Source organism: Schistocerca gregaria, chromosome X (assembly GCF_023897955.1).
Source record: "Schistocerca gregaria isolate iqSchGreg1 chromosome X, iqSchGreg1.2, whole genome shotgun sequence".
NCBI classification, from domain to species: domain Eukaryota; kingdom Metazoa; phylum Arthropoda; class Insecta; order Orthoptera; family Acrididae; genus Schistocerca; species Schistocerca gregaria.
The window spans coordinates 754,450,411-754,470,339 of NC_064931.1; the positions used below are offsets into that span (position 1 = coordinate 754,450,411).

General features: G+C 43.2%; 1 protein-coding gene across 1 annotated transcript in view; it reads right to left on the reverse strand.

Annotated features, from left to right (window-relative positions):
* The window catches only part of LOC126299004 (circadian locomoter output cycles protein kaput), a 701,868-nt gene that overhangs the window by 449,827 nt on the left and 232,112 nt on the right, over positions 1 to 19,929 (reverse strand). The window contains exon 2 of the mRNA XM_049990634.1: positions 5,898 to 6,088. Coding sequence (XP_049846591.1) covers positions 5,898 to 6,088 — 191 coding nt within the window. The remainder of the gene's footprint in view (positions 1 to 5,897; positions 6,089 to 19,929) is intronic.

Below are 19,929 nucleotides of genomic sequence, written 5' to 3' on the forward strand. Positions count from 1 at the left end.
ATAGTGAGAGGAAGACATTATAATGGATTTCTACCTCTAATACGGTGTCTACTGCCACGAAAATCAGTACTGAGATTTACATGTGCGTGGTTACCACAAAAACAGTGGGGTGGATTTTGCATAAACAACACGTTCGTATTGAGGGTGCTCTTGGATACCAAGTGACTCTCGACACCTATAAACATCTAGGGCTGTCATAAACTCCATGAAACATTTTAAAGAAACGGTATAGGTAAATTGCTCAACACAACGTAACAAAAGATACAGTACGCGAAAGACAAACTCTGTTTTATTTGAACGTGGCGAGGAAAGTTAGTCTGGAAAACCACCTACATGGCCACCAACAACCGTAGTTTCTGAAAATACGGGTGAACCAGGAAGAGAAAGCATATTCTATGCCAGAATTTGCCGGTTGCCAATGGATAGTGAGTGTGCAAAGAGCTTTCTGTGACAAATTTCACAAGACATCATTAGTTTACAATAGCACAGCGAAGTAATACAAAAGTTCGAGGACGATGGTTGTTTGTGCGATGCAAAGCGTAGCATGACAGAACAGACAGTGCGCCATTTTAGAGATGTTATGTTGCGAATTCCCACAAAGTCTACCTGTCGAGGCTGAGCGGAGCTCAGCCACCACCGTGGAAAATCATTCGTAAGCGGTTAAGAGTAAAGCCGTACAAATTACAGTTACTGTAAGCCATAAGCCATGACGACAAACTGCGCCGTCTGCAGTTCTGCATCGATATGTAGAATCACCTTGCAAATGATGACTTCGCAAACAAATTAAACTTCAGTGACGAAGCCACTTTTCATCTTTCGGGAAGAGTCAACCGACACTAACCACCCATATTTGTGGCAGAAAATCCACATGCAGTTGTCTAACATGTCCAGGACTCCGGCAAAGTTAACGTGTTCTGCGCCGTGTCCAAGAAGTCTATGGACACTTACTCTTCGCTGAGAAAACTGTCAGTAGAATCTCGACATGCTGCACTTGTGGCTCGCGTCACAACTTGACATAATCGCAGGGCTTCCATCTCTCAGAAAGATGGCATCTCTTAACATTTTCACAATAGTGTTCGAGACTACGTGAATGAGATATTGCCTCGTCACTGGATAAGCCGTGTTGCAGACATAGACGTGGCGCTGCTTGAGTGCCCACTACGCACGGCAGAATTGACGCCTTGCGATTTTTTCTTCTGGGGCTCCATGAAGAATGGCGTTTATGTTCCACCACTGTCACAGAACCTCGAAGACTTACGACATCGAATCGAAGGAGCTGTTCTTAACGTTACTCCCTAATGCGCTGGGCCGGGTATAGGCAGAACTGGACTACGATTGAAGTGTACTGGTGGCGCAGGGTGGACACATACGACATTTTATAAACTTTGTATAGAATGTTGAGGGCTTATCTTTCACGTACTGTATCATTTGACACATTGTTCTTGGTCGTTTCCCTGCACAGATTTTTTAAATGTTTCGTGGACAGTTTAATAATCGTGTATAATGTGGTCCAAACGGCAAATTTTACCTCGAGCCTTACGGCGGGAATGTTTACTACAAGAAGCTCATGTCATTAACTTTCTCCAAATGCGAAGCCGAGTGCGTTAGCGCAGTTATTAAGAAGTAGTTCTCATGTTTTGTCCCCGTCCGATTATCCTGACGAACATCAGATTGTACCCTTCTATAGTGTCAAGTCATATTGATTTTCCCAGCTATGTATAATACGGTAGTAATACTCCAACTCTGATAGCTTCGTCGTCCACGGGACGTATATACTTGACTTTTTATTTCTTCTTCAACTGCGAAGAATTACGTAATGGTCTGAGCTGTCATGCTGTATCATATGTTAAGTGGGTCCTGTAACCACAATGAAAGTGAAAGTAATTGTTAAGGCCTATGAAACAATTTTAGGAAACGATGGTCGTTCTTGTGTCTTTACAGACCTTCACAGTTATCTAATTCGACTATTGTAGAGTGTGTAAGTAGGCTGTTTAGGTTTTCTTATTGGTAACGCCGCTTAGCGCTCGGTATGAAAAATTACTGGCTGTGCTGTGCGCAGTCTGTGTTTAGTTTGCATTGTTGTCTGCCATTGTAGTGTCGGGCAGCGGCAGCTGGATGCTAACAGCGCGTAGCGTTGCGCAGTTGGAGGTGAGCCGCCAGCAGTGGTGGACGTGGGGAGGGAGATGGCGGAGTTTTGAAATTTGTAAGAATTGGTGTCATGAACTGCTATATATATTATGACTAGTGAGGTAAATACATTGTTTGTTCTCTATTAAAATCTTTCATTTGCTAACTATGCCTATCAGTAGTTAGTGCCTTCAGTAGTTTTAATCTTTCATTTAGCTGGCAGTAGTGGCGCTCGCTGTATTGCAGTAGCTTGAGTAACGAAGATTTTTGTGAGGTAAGTGATTTGTGAAACGTATAGGTTAATGTTAGTCAGGGCCATTCTTTCGTAGGGATTTTTGAAAGTCAGATTGCGTTGCGCTAAAAGTATTGTGTGTCAGTTTAAGCACAGTCGTGTATAAATTTTTCAAAGGGGACGTTTCATAAGTGATTGTGGTCTGCCTTGGAAAAAAAGGGCCCAGCTTTAGAATCTAAGAGAGAAAACTGGTGCGACGTTGTAAGAAGATTGTAAACGGCAACGATCTGACCGAATCAAACACAGTTGGAAAATTGGGAAATAAAATAAAATATTGATATTCAAGTGGTCCATGAAAATAAAAACAAAAGTACGTTTTAGTGGCCTTTATCCAACATCGCGTAAGGGACTAAAACTGTTTATTTGCGAACTGCAAAAAATCTGAGTGATGTCGACTTACCGAACCTCATGGAGAGTCACAGTTCTTTGGACGCCGCGAGAGCCCCTATGCGATATTTTTCAGGTGTTCAGTTTCTTCATTTTGTCCAGCTGCCGTATATCAGAACAAGTTTTCGTTTCCAGCACAAACACAAAGCAAGTATACTAAAAACGTAACTTCTGTTCGCAAATAACAGAAAGCACTGATTAAGTCATTTGAAACCTCTTTCAAATTGTTCTGGAGATCCTTCAGCAAACAAAAGATGTTCGTTCGAAACCATTCCGCACAATGAAGAACAGAAGTTATATTATACTGTACAAAGGTGAAATTTCTAACAGCTATGTCAATTTGAAATGCAGCTGCGAGAGCAAATCCTATCCATTAGGACAGGGCATGAATTCTGATGTTCACAAGAGCGATAAACAGATAACGTTCAAGTAGACTGTTCTGACACAATCGTACTGACCACACAGTAAACACGTATAAAGAAATAGGAGGGCTACAAAGGTTCCCGCTGTTCACTCAGTCACTCACCCCCCGCTCTCTCTACCAACTGATCATTTCCTACTACAACTGAAAACGGATGAAAATGTCATCTTTTTCTTTACTATTCGATTTTGTTTATTACAGTTTCCAATTGTTTTCTTTTGCGTAGTCTAAAAATACCTGTGGTTGAAAACGATATATTTTCCGCGCAATGATTCTTTGGACTGTCATAATGGCGCGTCTCGGAAGCAGTGAATTTGCCAACGAATTAAAAAATTTAAATGTTTAAACAAAATTAGGTATGAAATGTGTGAATATGAACTGTTCATTACTATTACATTGAATTATTTTACGGTGATCCATACTTTCATAAATCAGATACGTTTTTCATTGCCGTACTGAAAGAGAAAAAACAATTAAAAACTCTATCCGGACAGGCCGTGAAGGCCCAACGGTACCGACCGGCCGCCGCGTCATCGTCAGACCACAGGCATCACTGGAGGCGGGGGTATGTGGTCAGCGCATTGCTCTTCCGGCCGTCCGTCAGTTTACGAGACCGGAGCTACTGCTTCTCAATCACGTATCCCCTCAGCTTGCCTCACAAGGGCTGAGTGCACCCCGCTCGCTAACAGCGCTCGGCAGACCGGATGGTCTCCCATCCCACTGCTAGCCCAGCCCGACAGCGCTTAACATCGGTGATCTGTCGGGAACCGGTGTTGCCACTGCGGCAAGGCCGTTGAATTGCCGTACTGAACAGTACTTTAATTTCCCACACACATAGTGCTAATAAGGTTTCTTAAATGGTTTTTATTTTACACTTCGAATCTTGGCTATAGGCAATGGTCAGAAGATATCAGTTGTTTTCGAAAGTGGATACTAATAAATTTGTGATGAACGCAACTAGGAAAGAAAGTAAAAACATTTTAAAAATTAAAAATAACTGTGTTGCTATGGTGGTCTCCCAGCAATATACACTACTGGCCATTAAAATTGCTACACCACGAAGATGGCGTGCTAGAGACGCAAAATTTTACCGACAGGAATGAGATACTGTGATATACAAATGATTAGCTTTTCAGAGCATTCACACACGTTTGGCGTCCGTGGTGACACCTACAACGTGCTGAGTAGAAGAAAGTTTCCAACCGATTCTTCATACACAGATAGTAGTTGACCGGCGTTGCCTGGTGAAACGTTGTTGTGATGCCTCGTTTAAGGAGGAGAAATGCGCACCATCACGTTTCCGACTTTGATAAAGGTCTGATTGTAGCCTATCGCGATTGCGGTTTATCGTATCGCGACATTGGTCGAGATCCAATGACTGTTAACAGAATATGGAATCGGTAGGTTCAGGAGGGTAATACGGAACGCCGTGTTGGATCCCAATGGCCTTGTATCACTAGCAGTCGAGAAGACAGAATCTTATCCGCATGGCTGTAACGGATCGTGCAGCCACGTCTCGGTCACTGAGTCAAAAGATGCAAGACAAAAACCATCTGCACGAACAGTTCGACGACCTTTGCAGCAGCATAGACTATCAGCTCGGAGACCATGGCTGTGGTTACCCTTGACGCTGCATCACAGACAGGAGCGCCTGTGTTGGTGTACTCAACGACGAACCTTGGTGCACGAATTGAAAAACGTCATTTTTTCGGATGAATCCGGGTTCTGTTTACAGCATCATGATGGTCGCATCCGTGTTTGGCGACATCTCGGTGAACGCACATTGGAAGCGTGTATTCGTCATCGCCATACTGGCGTATCACTCGGCTTGATGGGGGGGGGGGGGGCATTGGTTACACGTCTCGGTCACCTCTTGTTCGCATTGACGGCACTTTGAACAGTGGACGTTACATTTCAGACGTGTTACGACCCGTGGCTCTACCCTTCATTCGATCCCTGCGAAACCCTACATTTCAGCAGGATAATGCACGACCGCATGTCCTGTACGGGCCTTTCTGGATACAGAAAATGTTCTACTGATGCCCTGACCAGCACATTCTCCAGATCTCTCACCAATTGAAAACGTCTGGTCAATGGTGGCCGAGCAACTGGCTCATCACAGTATGCCAGTCACTGCTCTTGATAAACTGTGGTATCGTGTTGATGCTGCATGGGGAGCTGTACCTGTACACGCCATCCAAGCTCTGTTTGACTCAAAGCCCAGGCGTATCAAGGCCGTTCTGACGGCCTGAGGTGGTTGTTCTGGGTACTGATTTCTCAGGATGTATGCACCCAAATTGCGTGAAAATGTAATCACATGACAGTTCTAGTATAATATATTTGTCCAATGAATACCCGTTTATCATCTGCATTTCTTCTTGGTGTAGCAATTTTAATGACCAGTAGTGTACTTCTTGACTTTAGGAAATGGTCAGAAGATGTCAGTTGTTTTTGAAAGTGGATAATAATAAATTTGTGATAAGCGCAATTAGGAAGTAAAGTTAAAAACATTTTTAAAATCAAAAACAGCTGTATTGCTATGGTGTTCTCCCAGCTTGCTTCACTACTGACTTCCATTTGCTTGGTATGTTCCACGAAAGAAGACGTGTCCTCGGAGAAGGGGAGGGGATGCGACACAGAAGTGCAGCGTAGCGCGGCGCAGCGGCTGACCTTGAAAGTAGCTCTTGGTGCGCAGGTAGCTGACGGAAAGGCGCAGGATGGAGAGGCGGTCCAGCTTGGACAGAATGTTCTGCTCGAACGGCAGCAGGCTGGCCAGCGTGTCCAGCTCGGCGTTCAGGCGCTCGCGGTGCCGCTTGCTGGGGTTGCTCTTCGTCACGCCGTCCTTCGGCGGGGGCTTCAGGCTGCAACACCACACCACCACTCCTTAGCACACCACTGTTTCGCATCTAACGAAATTCTATATCTACATTTATACTCCGCAAGCCACCCAACGGTGTTTGGCGGAGGGCACTTAACGTGCCACTGTCATTAGTTAAGTACATCTCTTGTATTTAATTATCATTTGATCTTTGACGCTCTTACATGAACATTAAAAACAATAATTAAAACTCAAATAAAATGAAATAATATTATGATAGACTGCTTAGTTCTTAAGGACAAGCTGGCGAATCTAGGGCATGACATTCAAACAACACAACCGGAAATGGAAATTCTTAAAGAAACACCAGAAAGAGTAGGGCTCCAAACATCTTCTGAAAAAAAAAATAGAACATGTCTAGTAATAACCCAGAATCCGACATTATAAAAACAAAATAAAGGATACCCAAGAGAGTCTCTCACTTCTAATATGTGGGTGAAACCAATCAGGCAACTGGCCTGGCGAAAAATTGTGACGAAATTCTTGTCTTGAAACGGAAACAGCATCCCGACTTACAAAAGACATCCGTAACAAATGTGCATCTCAAAATACTCTACAACACAGCCATAAAAGCCTGCAGCTCGTGGTCGTGCGGTAGCGTTCTCGCTTCCCGCGACCGGGTTCCCGGGTTCGATTCTCGGCGGGGTCAGCGATTTTCTCTGCCTCGTCATAGCTGGGTGTTGTGTGATGTCCTTAGGTTAGTTAGGGTTAAGTAGTTCTGAATTCTAGGGGACTGATGATGTTAAGTCCCATAGTGCTCGGAGCCATTTTTAGAAGCATGTGCAGTTTTAATGATCCTTTATCTGAACGATAGGAACGTATGTACCGCTCTGATAAGAGCCTAAGAGCATGGACGGGAAGCAGTAAGTAAGTGAAATGAGAGTGAAGCAGGATTGTATCCTATACCCACCATTATTTCATCCGTACATAGAACAAACTGTGAAAGAAACTACGTGGAAATGTAGAAAGGGGGTTAAAGTTGAGGGAGAAGGAAACAAAAAATCTGAGGTCGCTGGCCGGAGTGGCCGTGCGGTTCTAGGCGCTACAGTCTGGAGCCAGGCGACCGCTACGGTCGCAGGTTCGAATCCTGCCTCAGGCATGGATGTGTGTGATGTCCTTAGCTTAGTTAGGTTTAATTAGTTCTAAGTTCTAGGTGACTGATGGCCTCAGAAGTTAAGTCGCATAGTGCTCAGAGCCATTTGAACCATTTGAACCATCTGAGGTTATCAGTCCCCTAGAACTTAGAACTTCTTAAACCTAACTAACCTAAGGACGACACACACATCCATACCCGAGGCAGGATTCGAACCTGCAACCGTAGCGGTCGCGCGGTTCCAGGCTGAAGCCTAGTACTTAGTACCTAGTACCTAGTACCCCTCGGCCACTCCGGCCGACGGAGAAGGAAACTTCGAGGTTTTTCAGTGACATCCTAATTCTGTCAGAGACGGCAAAGGACTTGAAAGTGTAGTTGATTAGAATGGATAGGATACTGAAGAGAGCTTATAAGGTGAATATTAATAAGAAGTAAAGAAATAGTAATGAAATATGGTCGAATGAAATCAGGCGATGCTGAGGGACTTAAATTAGGAAATGAGACACTAAGAGTATTATGTGTCCTGTTAGTTTTGTTATTTGCTCCGCAAAAAACAGACAATGACAGAAGTGGAGAGGATATAAAATGCAGACGCGCAAGAGCAAGAAAAGAATTTCTGTAAAAGAGTAACATGTTAACATCGAATAAATGTGTCCGCACCCGGTAGCTGAGTGGTCAGCGCGACAGAATATCAATCTTAAGGGCCCGGGTTGGATTCCCAGCTGGGTCGGAGATTTTCTCCGCTCAGGCACTGCGTGTTATGTTGTCTTAGTCATAATTACTTCATCGTCATTCACGCGCAAGTCGCCGAAGTGGCGTCAAATCGAAAGACCCGACGAACGGTCTATCCAACAAGAGGCCCTAGTCACATGACATTTTCTTTTAACGAATAAATATTTAAATGTTAGGAGGTCTTTTATAAAGATATTTGTGTGGTGTTTAACCTTGTACAGATATGAAAGTAAACGATACGTAATTTAGACAAGAAGAGAACAGAAGTTTTTGAAATATGGTGCTGCAGAAGAATGCTGAAGATTACATGCGTAGATAGAATAACTAATGAGAAGGTACTGAATCGATCTGGAGAAGAAAGAAATTTACAGTCCAACGGTTGAGAGGACATATCCTGAGGCATCAAGGAATCAATAGTTTGCTAATGGAGTGAAGTGTAGGGGGAGGTGCAAAAATTGTTGACTGAGACGAACACCTGACAACAGCAAGCAAGTTCAAATGGCTGTAGGTTGCAGAGTTAGGCAGAAATGAAGAGGTTGGCGCATGATAAACTAGCTCGGAGAGATGCTTCAAGCTAGTCCTCGGTTGAAAACCACAGTACTATCAGAGAAATAACAGTTAAAAGAAAAAATTATTTTGCTAGCTCTCCAAAAACCTTCACAAAAACGTCATGAAAAGCTGTCTGGCCAGTTGATGATTGTCCCCCAAACCCTAACCAGCTATTAATTAAAGTAAAAAAAAAATGCAGTTGATAAAAATGTTAGTAGTCCTAATTATAGCTTGTAAATTTTATCGTAAAACATCTTTTATTTTCAGATTTCAGTAAAATTATTGTAAAAATGTGCATAAAAATGTTCGGCAAGAAATAAGCATAAGAAAATTGTGTGGGTTTTGTAAATGAATCTCACTATAACCCACGAAAACCGTTTTGTGTGTACTACCGTGTCATCTTATAAAATTCGTAACATACTAAAATAAACTGACGATACGGCTGAGTTGCAGCAGCCCTCCTCAAAGCAAAGAAATTAGCTGGGGACTAGGTGCTTCAGTATTTTAGTATTTTATAAGACGGTGTGACAGAACAACCAGAAGAATTTTAATGATATTAATACCAGACATGGAAGCCTGGCAATTTATATGATCACTCTATTAGGTGAGAGTAGGAGGTTTAAAAACAGAGAGGAGGGAGAAGGAGATAGACAGAAGGAGGGGGTTGTAAGAGGCAGCTAGAATATGTGGCCGGGTAGTGGCAGGTGGAAAAGAAAGAGGTGGAGGTGGAGTTGGACGGAGAGAGGGGAGAGATGGAGATGGACAGGGCAGAGGAAGAGATGGACAAAAAGAGGGGAAGGTGGAACTGAAAATAGAGAGGGGTACGAGGAGATGAAAAGAGAGACGAGGCAAGAGGAGACGTGTGCAATATATTTACCGTACATGTAGACAGGCGAAGCCACAGGTGAAAGGCTACCTATTAATAACTGCAAATAGTTTCAGATATCGACTTAAACGATGTCATCATTTCGATATCTGTGAGTTACGTTTGTAATGAACTGTGTGTTCTTTCACATAAGCAACACCAATCTATTTATACTTATAGGATCCCCCTTAATATTATTGACGTGCACCGAAGTCTTGAAGCAGTGTTTGAATAGAAGAGTACGTGTGGCATGCGAATGCTGTTTTTTGAAGTCAATAGGCTACGTTGAAGGGTCAGTAAGCTGCGAGATGCCGTAAACTGCAGAACGAACAGCAAGTCCTCTCTCTTTCTTATATAGGAGAATACATGGTCTTGCAAATCGAGAAACGAAACCTAATATTAGTCAACTGCAGAAGTGTTCAGGGCAAAGTGCCACAATTATTTTCACTTATTAACAGTGGTAACGACTGCTACGGTCGCAGGTTCGAATCCTGCCTCGGGCATGGATGTGTGTGATGTCCTTAGGTTAGTTAGGTTTAAGTAGTTCTAAGTTCTAGGGGACTGATGACCACAGATGTTAAGTCCCATAGTGCTCAGAGACATTTTAACAGTGGTAACGCTACACTATACTTGGAGCAGAATGGTGGTTGAAACCAGAAATAAATAGCAACATTTAATTCAGAATAGGGTGCTTACTGGGACTACAGGCTGAATATCAAGTACAGCGAAAAATCAATAACGTCTAGTAAGTAAAATACAGTAAGAATGTGAGAGAATCTGAGTGAAGATAATAGTGAAAGTGGGGCAAAAAATGTAATCAGATGTGTCTATTCTTCACCTCCATCAAGAAACAACGTGATGAAAAGTTTCGGCGAAAGTTTTGAAAATACCACACACAAATTCCTCTATCAAGTGACAGTGATAGAGATTTTGGTTTGCCACGTGTAGATTGGAGATACACAAGTTACATTTGTGGCGTCAAATGAGCAAGTCAGTGACCTACACATGATGTCAGAACAAAAATCCCCACCCATGACATCACCATTATTATATTACAACATATTTCCCTTTTTCAATAAAGTCATCAAAATGTCAGATATGTCAGATGGCAGGAGATTTAAAAATTAAAGAAGGATGCGGCATGCGTGCCACAGTGATGCGGCGTAGAAACGATTAATTTTCGTTTTTCTAGATCAACCAGTCGCTTCTTTCAGAAGTTCGGAAAATGAGATGCCAGTGCGTTCCAAGTGTTAAGTAACGAGAGCAAATGAAGCTTGGTGGAGAGCGTGGTTTGACAGCTGTCTGAATAGGGCGTGTACGTGCTTAGAATCCGCAAGTTGTACGTCGGGCAGTGTGCGTGACTACTACGTATCATGGCCGATGCGAATGGGGGATGCTCGATCAATTCTACATTAAATAGACACAAGTGATTCCTAAGAGCTGGCGGGCCGTTACCGGCCGCAGAAATCGCTCCAATTTGTCTGCCCGATAGGCGACACGCATACGACATAATCGCTGCTGGGCAAACAAAGTGTATACACTGTCGATAGTTTGTACCCAACTTCTCTCGATTTGACGTGACGATTAGAGGAAACAAGGATGTCGGATGACTCAGAAGCCTCGCAGAATTTTAGAAGTTTCTAAACAGGTATGTTAGATACCAGAGAAACGCTTGCTGCTGTTCGTTGCCTCGGCGTAGTTCCTCTCGCAGAAACTATTCGCAGACGATAGGTGCCAGCACTAGCAGTGGAGGACATATAAAATTTGCCGGAAAACAGTGCAGTCGTTGTCGTAAGGCAGAGAGATTCATCTGACTGCCAAGAGGGCATGATCACTGGCTTTCAGGTCAAGTATTTCTGAAATGGCTAAGTTTATAAACTGTTTGTATACCGCTGTGGTAAAAGTACACTACCCTCCATAAGTTTGGAAACAGCCTGTAATCATAGACAACGGAAAATAAATACAGTATAAAAACGCATTTTGTTGTTTTCCAAATGTATATTAAGCTCAAATAATACACAGGAAGATGCAACAATTAAATTTTCGATTCCTCAAAATAGCGACCCTTTGCTTTCATCACTGCCTTGCACACTCTCGGCATGCGCTGCTTCAGTTTTGCCAAGGTTTCTGTTGGAATTAATCTCCATTCCTGCAGAATCTCCCACAATTGTGACCCCACTCATGATTTCCCGTTTTCGGATCCTCCCGTTCAATTCTTCCCATAGCAGCTCGATTGGGTTACAGTCAGGGGATTGGGGCAGCCATTATATGTTTTAAAATATTTTACGAACCTCTAGAGACTTCACATAGTTCTGACAGAAGCAAGACGTATGTTTCGGGTCGTTGTCTTTCTGCAAGACAAACCCTTTCCCAATCAGACACAAACCAGATGTCTTAGCATGTCACTGAAGAATGGCATGATAATCCTTTTGGTTCAGTTTTCCATCATTTTCACCGAATCTCCGACTTTATTCCCTCAGAAGGATACCCATTTCATCACAGAACCCCCTCCATGCTTTACAGTTGGAATTACGCACTGAGGATTCATGCATTCATGGGGTAAGCGGCGTACAAATTGACGGCGTTTACTTCCAAATATTTCGAACTTGGATTCATCAGTGAATAAGACCCTTTCCCAATCCCCCGCTGTCCATTGTTGGTGTGTCTTAGCACTGAAGCCTTTTCTTCTTGTTAACAGGGTTCAACAGTGGTTTACTTGTTGCTACATAACCTCGGAGATTGTTGTCTGCCAGGAGTCGTCTCACTGTTGACTCACTCACCTGTGTGACCCTCGATGCGTTTAGTTCAGCAGTCAATTCACGGACAGTTTCTAATCTGTTACGTTTATTGGTCACTGCCAAATACTTTGCCGGCCGGAGTGGCTGTGAGGTTCTAGGCGCTACAGTCTGGAACCGAGCGACCGCTACTGTCGCAGCTTCGAATCCTGACTCGGGCATGGATGTGTGTGATGTCCTTAGGTTAGTTAGGTTTAATTAGTACTAAATTCTAGGCGACTGATGACCTCAGAAGTTAAGTCGCATAGTGCTCAGAGCCATTTGAACCAATCCTGGAGTTCTGATATTTTACTGGGTGCTCCTGAGCGAGGAAGATCTCCATAGGAGCCTGTTTCTCGATGCCGGTGTACGGTTTTGACAACTCTTCTGATGGAAATCATCAGTTTCTTTGCTATTTGTCGGACACTATTGTCTTCTTGGTGCAGAGTGATTATGATTACCCGTGATTCATAAGGAATCTGGCACTTGGGGGCCATTTTCAATTACTGTCGGCACGCTTGTCTGAAGACGAAGCGTATCCCAAAAACAATATTTCAACGGATGCCAGCAACACACATGAAGAAGGACTGCAACTTTCCTATTCAAACGATGCTACAGCAAGGAAAAATTCAAAAAATGGTTCAAATGGCTTTAAGCGCTATGGGACATCTGAGGTCATCAGTTCCCTAGGCTTCGAACTACTTAAACCCAACGAACCTGTGGACATCACACACATCGATTCCCGAGGCAGGATTCGAACCTGCGACCGTAACAGCAGCGCGGTTCCGGACTGAAGCGCCTAGAACCGCTCGGCCACAGCAGCAAAAATTCCTAAACGTATATACGTAAAACTAATTATGTACGCGAACATATGCGACAGAGTTTCAGGAGTAGCTTAGTGAAGGCACTGAAACTTCGGCTCTTTTTTGTTGTCCTAGTCTTTATTCTTCCAACTGGTATTCACATTCTGGCTATGAGACCACGTCATCCACATTCAGCAGTAGTTTGATGTTAAGAGACGACGTAAGAACAGGAATGCTCTTCCGCAGTGAGTGTAGAGCTTGCGGTTTGGCAATGGCGGCTGCTCGCCTTTCAGTAACCTACACCCAACCCCTACTGCACGACTCATGTCTTCCAACACACGGAAGTGGCATTTGTTTGCTCTGTCTTAGAAGCAGCTCCATATGTCATTAATAGTTTGAAGTACTGAAGTCTGTTCTACTAATTTTCGAATGGTACTTGTTACATATTGCTCGTAAAATTCGCAATATCCCAAATAAACCATTTTCACCAATGCGGTTTGGTACACGTCATAAAACTATAGCGTCAGCTAACTAAAAGTAGCGTGAAGAAGTATTATTACAGATTTTCCAAAATTACATTATTCCGAACAGAATTTGGAAGATTAAGAAGGAAAAACAAAGGAAAAAATCATATCATTATGGCATCTCCTATTTAAACATTGGCCTCGCTTACATGAATATCTGGGATATATTCCTGGTTCCCGTACCCCAAAAAATGGTTCAAATGGCTCTGAGCACTATGGGACTTAACATTTGAGGTAATCAGTCCCCTAGAACTAAGAACTACTTAAACCTAACTAACCTAAGGACATCACACACATCCATGGCCGAGCCAGGATTCGAACTTGCGACCGTAGCGGTTGCGCGGCTCCAGACTGAAGCGCTTAGAAGCGCTCGGCCACACCGGCCGGCCCCATACCCCAGTTTAGGCTTGTTTACTAGCAGCCACTCATACAGTTGCAGACGACATGCTGTATGCCGAGGAAACGGCAACGAAAACACCAACAAATCTGGCGGAACGGAGGCAACAGACACAAAAAAACCATGCTGTGACGTTAAGTAAATAAGGTATTGTGAAGATATTGACAGAACACAATGTTTGGAACCAAACAGTACACATGTAATGATGTTTCACATTGTTTATAAGTATCCTGTTTTTTGTATGTTTGAGCATTAATGAACTCATTGATGATGGCGATATTGTCCTTGAAACTAGTTTCGGAATAAATAAATAAAAAGCTAAAGTGTTTTGCATGAAGGTGGACCCACAATCCCATTTAGTTGTTTTTATGCAAAAATGGTCCAGTGGAAATGTTTCAAGATAAAAAGATAATTTCTGTGATTTCCCTAAATAGCAGAACGTGACCACAGTGAATCTTGCAAGGAGGTTAGCCCCCATATATTTTGTATTTCGTTAATAATTCACGAAAACTGTCATTCAGAAATTCAGTACAATCTGCAAATAATTTTCAAAATTGAATATTACAGTATCTTGCACAGTCATTGTGGTTTAATAATGACTGAGCTGCGTGAATCAAGAGATTATCTACCACTTACAGCAGCACAGCGTCGTTGAAGGCGTCAGCTATCTGTGATAAACTAACCTGCAGAAGGAAAGTTGCTTCCATTCCACAGTAACGCAGAAAAATTTTTACTACCATTTTTCCGAAATAAGGGCTCATTATCTAGATACAGATGTAAGAACCTGTCACCTTTTTGTAACCAATGAAGCTTCACACAATTCTTAATCTCGCTCCGGTTTTGTTAGCTTTTGGTGTAATGTCTATGATGGCACTGCAGAAGTGCCCACGTCAGGTCACTATTCTTCTCCAAGCTATCACACAATTTTTAGGTATCTTATTCACAGTCTACGAGGAACGATAGGCCACATATGAAGAATTATTTGTAACATGGGCGCTATTCATCTTAATCCACAGAGCGATGTGGCGCAATGATAAGACACTGGCATCGTATTCTGAAGGGCAGCAGTTCAAATCCCGGAATTAATTTAAGATGTAGTGATGATTAGAGTAAATACACACCTTACACTTGACATGGCGCTAAAGAAAAAATCAGGAGCTGTTAACTATGGAGAACGTGGCGGTCATGCAACAGGTCCATCCCCTCCATGCTGTTACACCAAGTTGCTGCTCAAAGCAAGCAGCACTGTGTCCACGAATTCTAAACCATGTCTGGCGGTCAGACTCTGATGATTCTGTGCTCAGTTTAAGCAAATTGCGAGACGTATGGGTCCCAGGAGGTGATAACCCACCATTCAAGCATAAATGATCATAGAAAACCTTTTTTTATGATACGTAAGGAAAACCACAAGTAAGTTCTGACAGTCCCACATGTGACAAGAAAACTGCGAAAGTAACTGACACACTTGAAATAAGCATAAAACTTATGCGTGGAATGTAGCATTTTGAGGAGGAAAACTTCGCAAAAATTCCGTACAACATGCAAAATCGGGTTGTCCAAATAGACGAATCTTTTGAAGTTTGCACACGTCTAGGCAGTACCACAGTAATAGCCACCAAACGGTTGCGTGACCTGTGCCCATAGCACTTGACACAGCTAATGCATTGCCTGATGGTGCATTACTAAATCTCTGAATCAAGGCGGCCTCAAAATCCAGTGCCCCCGCATGACGCCTGCGACCACCTTCATGCTCAGGAAGAAAATGCTTTGTTTATCAAAGATAATGTGTAACAAGGGTACAGCAGCGTGGATGTCATTCTTTAAGATAACGACCTTTGTTGATACGACAATCATCACTTCCGCTTCCCACCACCTCGCCTCAATCATGTCAAATCAATTAATGGTCCATCTTGGACGTGCAAGTAAACAACAAGGCCTTATGCAGCACGTCGAAGGATTACAAGGAACCCCTTGAGTGCGAAGTCGCTAAAGGCCAATAATGTTTATGGCTTTCGATGCCACACATTTTATACAGGGTGTTACAAAAAGGTACGGCCGAACTTTCAGAAAACGTTCCTCACACACAAAAAAAGAAAATATGTTATGTGGACATGTGTCCGGAAACGCTTACTTTCCGTGTTAGAGCTCATTTTATTACTTCTCTTCAAATCACATTAATCATGGAATGGAAACACACAGCAACAGAACGTACCAGCGTGACGTCAAACACTTTGTTACAGGAAATGTTCAAAATGTCCTCCGTTAGCGAGGATACATGCATCCACCCTCCGTCGCATGGAATTCCTGGTGCGCTGATGCAGCCCTGGAGGATGGCGTATTGTATCACAGTCGTCCACAATACGAGCACGAAGAGTCTCTACATTTGGTACCGGGGTTGCGTAGACAAGAGATTTCAAATGCCCCCATAAATGAAAGTCAAGAGGGTTGAGGTCAGGAGAGCGTGGACGCCATGGAATTGGTCCGCCTCTACCAATCCATCGATCACCGAATTTGTTGTTGAGAAGCGTACGAACATTTCGACTGAAATGTGCAGGAGCTCCATCGTACATGAACCACATGTTGTGTCGTACTTGTAAAGGTACATGTTCTAGCAGCACAGGTAGAGTATCCCACATGGAATAATATAACGTGCTCCGTTGACCGTAGGTGGAAGAACATGGGGCCCAATCAAGACATCACCAACAATGCCTGCCCAAACGTTCAAAGAAAATCTGTGTTGATGACGTGATTGCACAATTCCGTGCGGATTCTCGTCAGCCCACACATGTTGATTTTGAAAATTTACAATTTGATCACGTTGGAATGAAGCCTCATCCGTAAAGAGAACATTTGCACTGAAATGAGGATTGACACATTGTTGGATGAACCATTCGCAGAAGTGTACCCGTGGAGGCCAATCAGCTGCTGATAGTGCCTCCACACGCTGTACATGGTACGGAAACAACTGGTTCTCCTGTAGCACTCTCCATACAATGACGTGGTCAACGTTACCTTGTACAGCAGCAACTTCTCTGACGCTGACATTGGGGTTATCGTCAACTACACGAAGAATTGCCTCGTCCATTGCAGGTGTCCGCGTCGTTCTACGTCTTCCCCAGTGGCGAGTCATAGGCTGGAATGTTCCGTGCTCCCTAAGACGCCGATCAATTGCTTCGAACGTCTTCGTGTCGGGACATCTTCGTTCTGGAAATCTGTCTCGATACAAACGTACCGCGCCACGGCTATTGCCCCGTGCTAGTCCATACATCAAATGGGCATCTGCCAACTTTGCATTTGTAAACATTGCACTGACTGCAAAACCACGTTCGTGATGAACACTAACCTGTTGATGCTACGTACTGATGTGCTTGATGCTAGTACTGTAGAGCAATGAGTCGCCTGTCAACACAAGCACCGAAGTCAACGTTACCTTCCTTCTATTGGGCTAACTGGCGGCGAATCGAGGATGTACAGTACATACTGACGAAACTAAAATGAGCTTTAACATGGAAATTAAGAATTAAGCGTTTCCGGACACATATCCAGATAACATCTTTTTTTATTTGTTTGTGAGGAATGTTTCCTGGAAGTTTGGCCGTACCTTTTTGTAACACTCTGTATACCATGCAACCGCAATATTGGCTGCTAATGGCAACAGGGTCAGGACTGAAGGTATCCAAAGGTGAGCACAGCATGAGGCTACCGAGCGTCATCAAATTGCCTTCAAACATAGGTTACAGTGTTTTCAAGGATGTTGTGCCCGCAGCTCGTGGTCTAGTGGCTAGCGTTGCTACCTCTGTATCACGGGGTCACGGGTTCGATTCTTTGCCGGGTTGGGTATTTTCTCTGCCCTGGGACTGGGTGTTTGTGTTGTCCTCATCATTTCATCATTATCATCATTCGTGACAGTGGCTATATCGGATTGTGTAAAAAATTGGACTTGTAAAAATTGAGACTCTGTACGGGCGCTGATGACCGCGTAGTTGAGCGACCCACAAACCAAACATCATCATCAAGGGAAGCAGTGGATATTTACATAACTTCAAACACTGCTACATATTGGAAGAGGTAAGATAACGAAATTTCAAATAAAGCGTCAACTTGACGGAATCGGACCGAAAATTTGTATATAAGATAAACAAACTTATCCCATCGTTCGGTAAGGAATTTGTTTTCAACCCCGACCAATCTGGATTTGAAGAGGAAATGCGTATGAAAGAAACCCTGGAAATTATAGGTACCAAGAGAGTTGTATCACGTTCAACTAGCATCAATGACTTATCGCATTCTTATGTAATTATGCCGACTGTTAATGTGGATGGTAAATTGGCTGGAAAGTTACTTATTGTGCTGAGAAAAGCTGGAGGTACTCTACACCCTATGATTCTGCCTCGTCTGCGTGATCTTGCAAGTACAGTCGAGAATATTTACGTCACAGCAAGCAAGAGTGGGAAAATGGTTGTAAGAGAACTACAACAATGATATGAGCATTGCTTTTGACCAACAGGTGCTCACAATAACTTGATTTTGGTTGATTCCTGGTATGAGTATAAATATCATAATCCTTTATAGCAAACTATACCTCTTAAAAGTGTGTGACATTGCAATTCATACCACTTGGAAGTACTGAACAAATTCAGCCTCTGGATGTTTGATTTTTCCGTTCTTATAAAACATATTATGGCACTATCTGCAGCTACGTCTGAAAGGATAGCAAAAAATGGTTCAAATGGCTCTGAGCACTATAGGACTTAACATCTCAGGTCATCAGTCCAATAGAACTTAGAACTTCTTAAACCTAACCAACCTACGGACATCACACACATCCATACCCGAGGCAGGATTCGAACCTGCGACCGTAGCGGTCTCGCGGCTATAGACTGAAGCACCTAGAACCGCTCGGCCACCAGCGGCCGGGAGAAAGGATAGCAAGTTTAACGATAAACTCCATCACAGGGCATTTCACCTTCGGTTGCATGCCATCACAGTCCATCAGTTCTCATCATTCCGTTACACCAATGTGATTGTGCATGCATTGCAAGAGTGGATAGCTATCTGAATATCCTGCACGATTCGTAACTACCAAGGAGTTCACTTTCGACCTTGATGATGCAAATCTTTGTGATCAATGTGATGCGCCATGTTTTATTCCGTGTTCGTGGTGCAAGTTAATGATTTGCTCCGAAGATTTCTTAAATATCGACGATGTCCATTTTGTGAAGTGTAGTACATACATTGCATAGAAGGTTGACCTCTGACATCCCCGGACACTCATTTCCTGTTGCCCTCCAGATGCACATGGAGAGTAATTAGCAGCTAGTATTTTTACTGTCATTATTATTTACACAAAAAGTTAAAATGTGCTTTACTAATGATGGAACTTGTGACTTCGCACACAAGGGGTTCCTTGTTAAATGTGGTTCTATTTTGATGGCAGAGTGGAACTTTTCAAGACATCGTATCACCTGAAACACCCTTTCTTAAGCGAAATTGTTCTTCGTACTGCAACGTGCGAATCATAGAATTAGTAAAACAGCTTTTCAGCATTACGACCTGGCATTCCTTTTCCCGTCTAAAATATCGCTATTAACACTGAGCCGTACTGTATCGTTTAGAGTCCCAGTTACGTAATAGGCATTAAATCTTGCACTTTTGAAAGCAAAGGGATTAAAAATGCTCTAACGGCGTGCCGAGGCAACTGCAGCTTATACAGTAAGGCGAGATGTGACGCCGAAGATATTAGGTCCTGTCGGTTAGAACTGAGGTACCACCATAGTGTATGATAGCACGGCGCGCTCATTTGGTTCTTGTGTTTGCCGCCGAAGTTCATCGCAGTATTAAATGTAATTTTCTCCTTCATAACACTGAATTATCTTCTTATTTCCCACACGAGTGTATACTACTGATATGGGAAACGGCCAACATGTGTGTACAGACCGGTCAGTTTTTTATCTCGCAGTATCGCCCCCATATTTATAGTTAGACACTTTTTCCTCCCTGGACGTGCACGTCATTACTCAGTGCCGGCAACATGGCAAGGCAAATTATAAAGAAATTTAGGACATTACGGAAGGCTGCAGGGCGGCT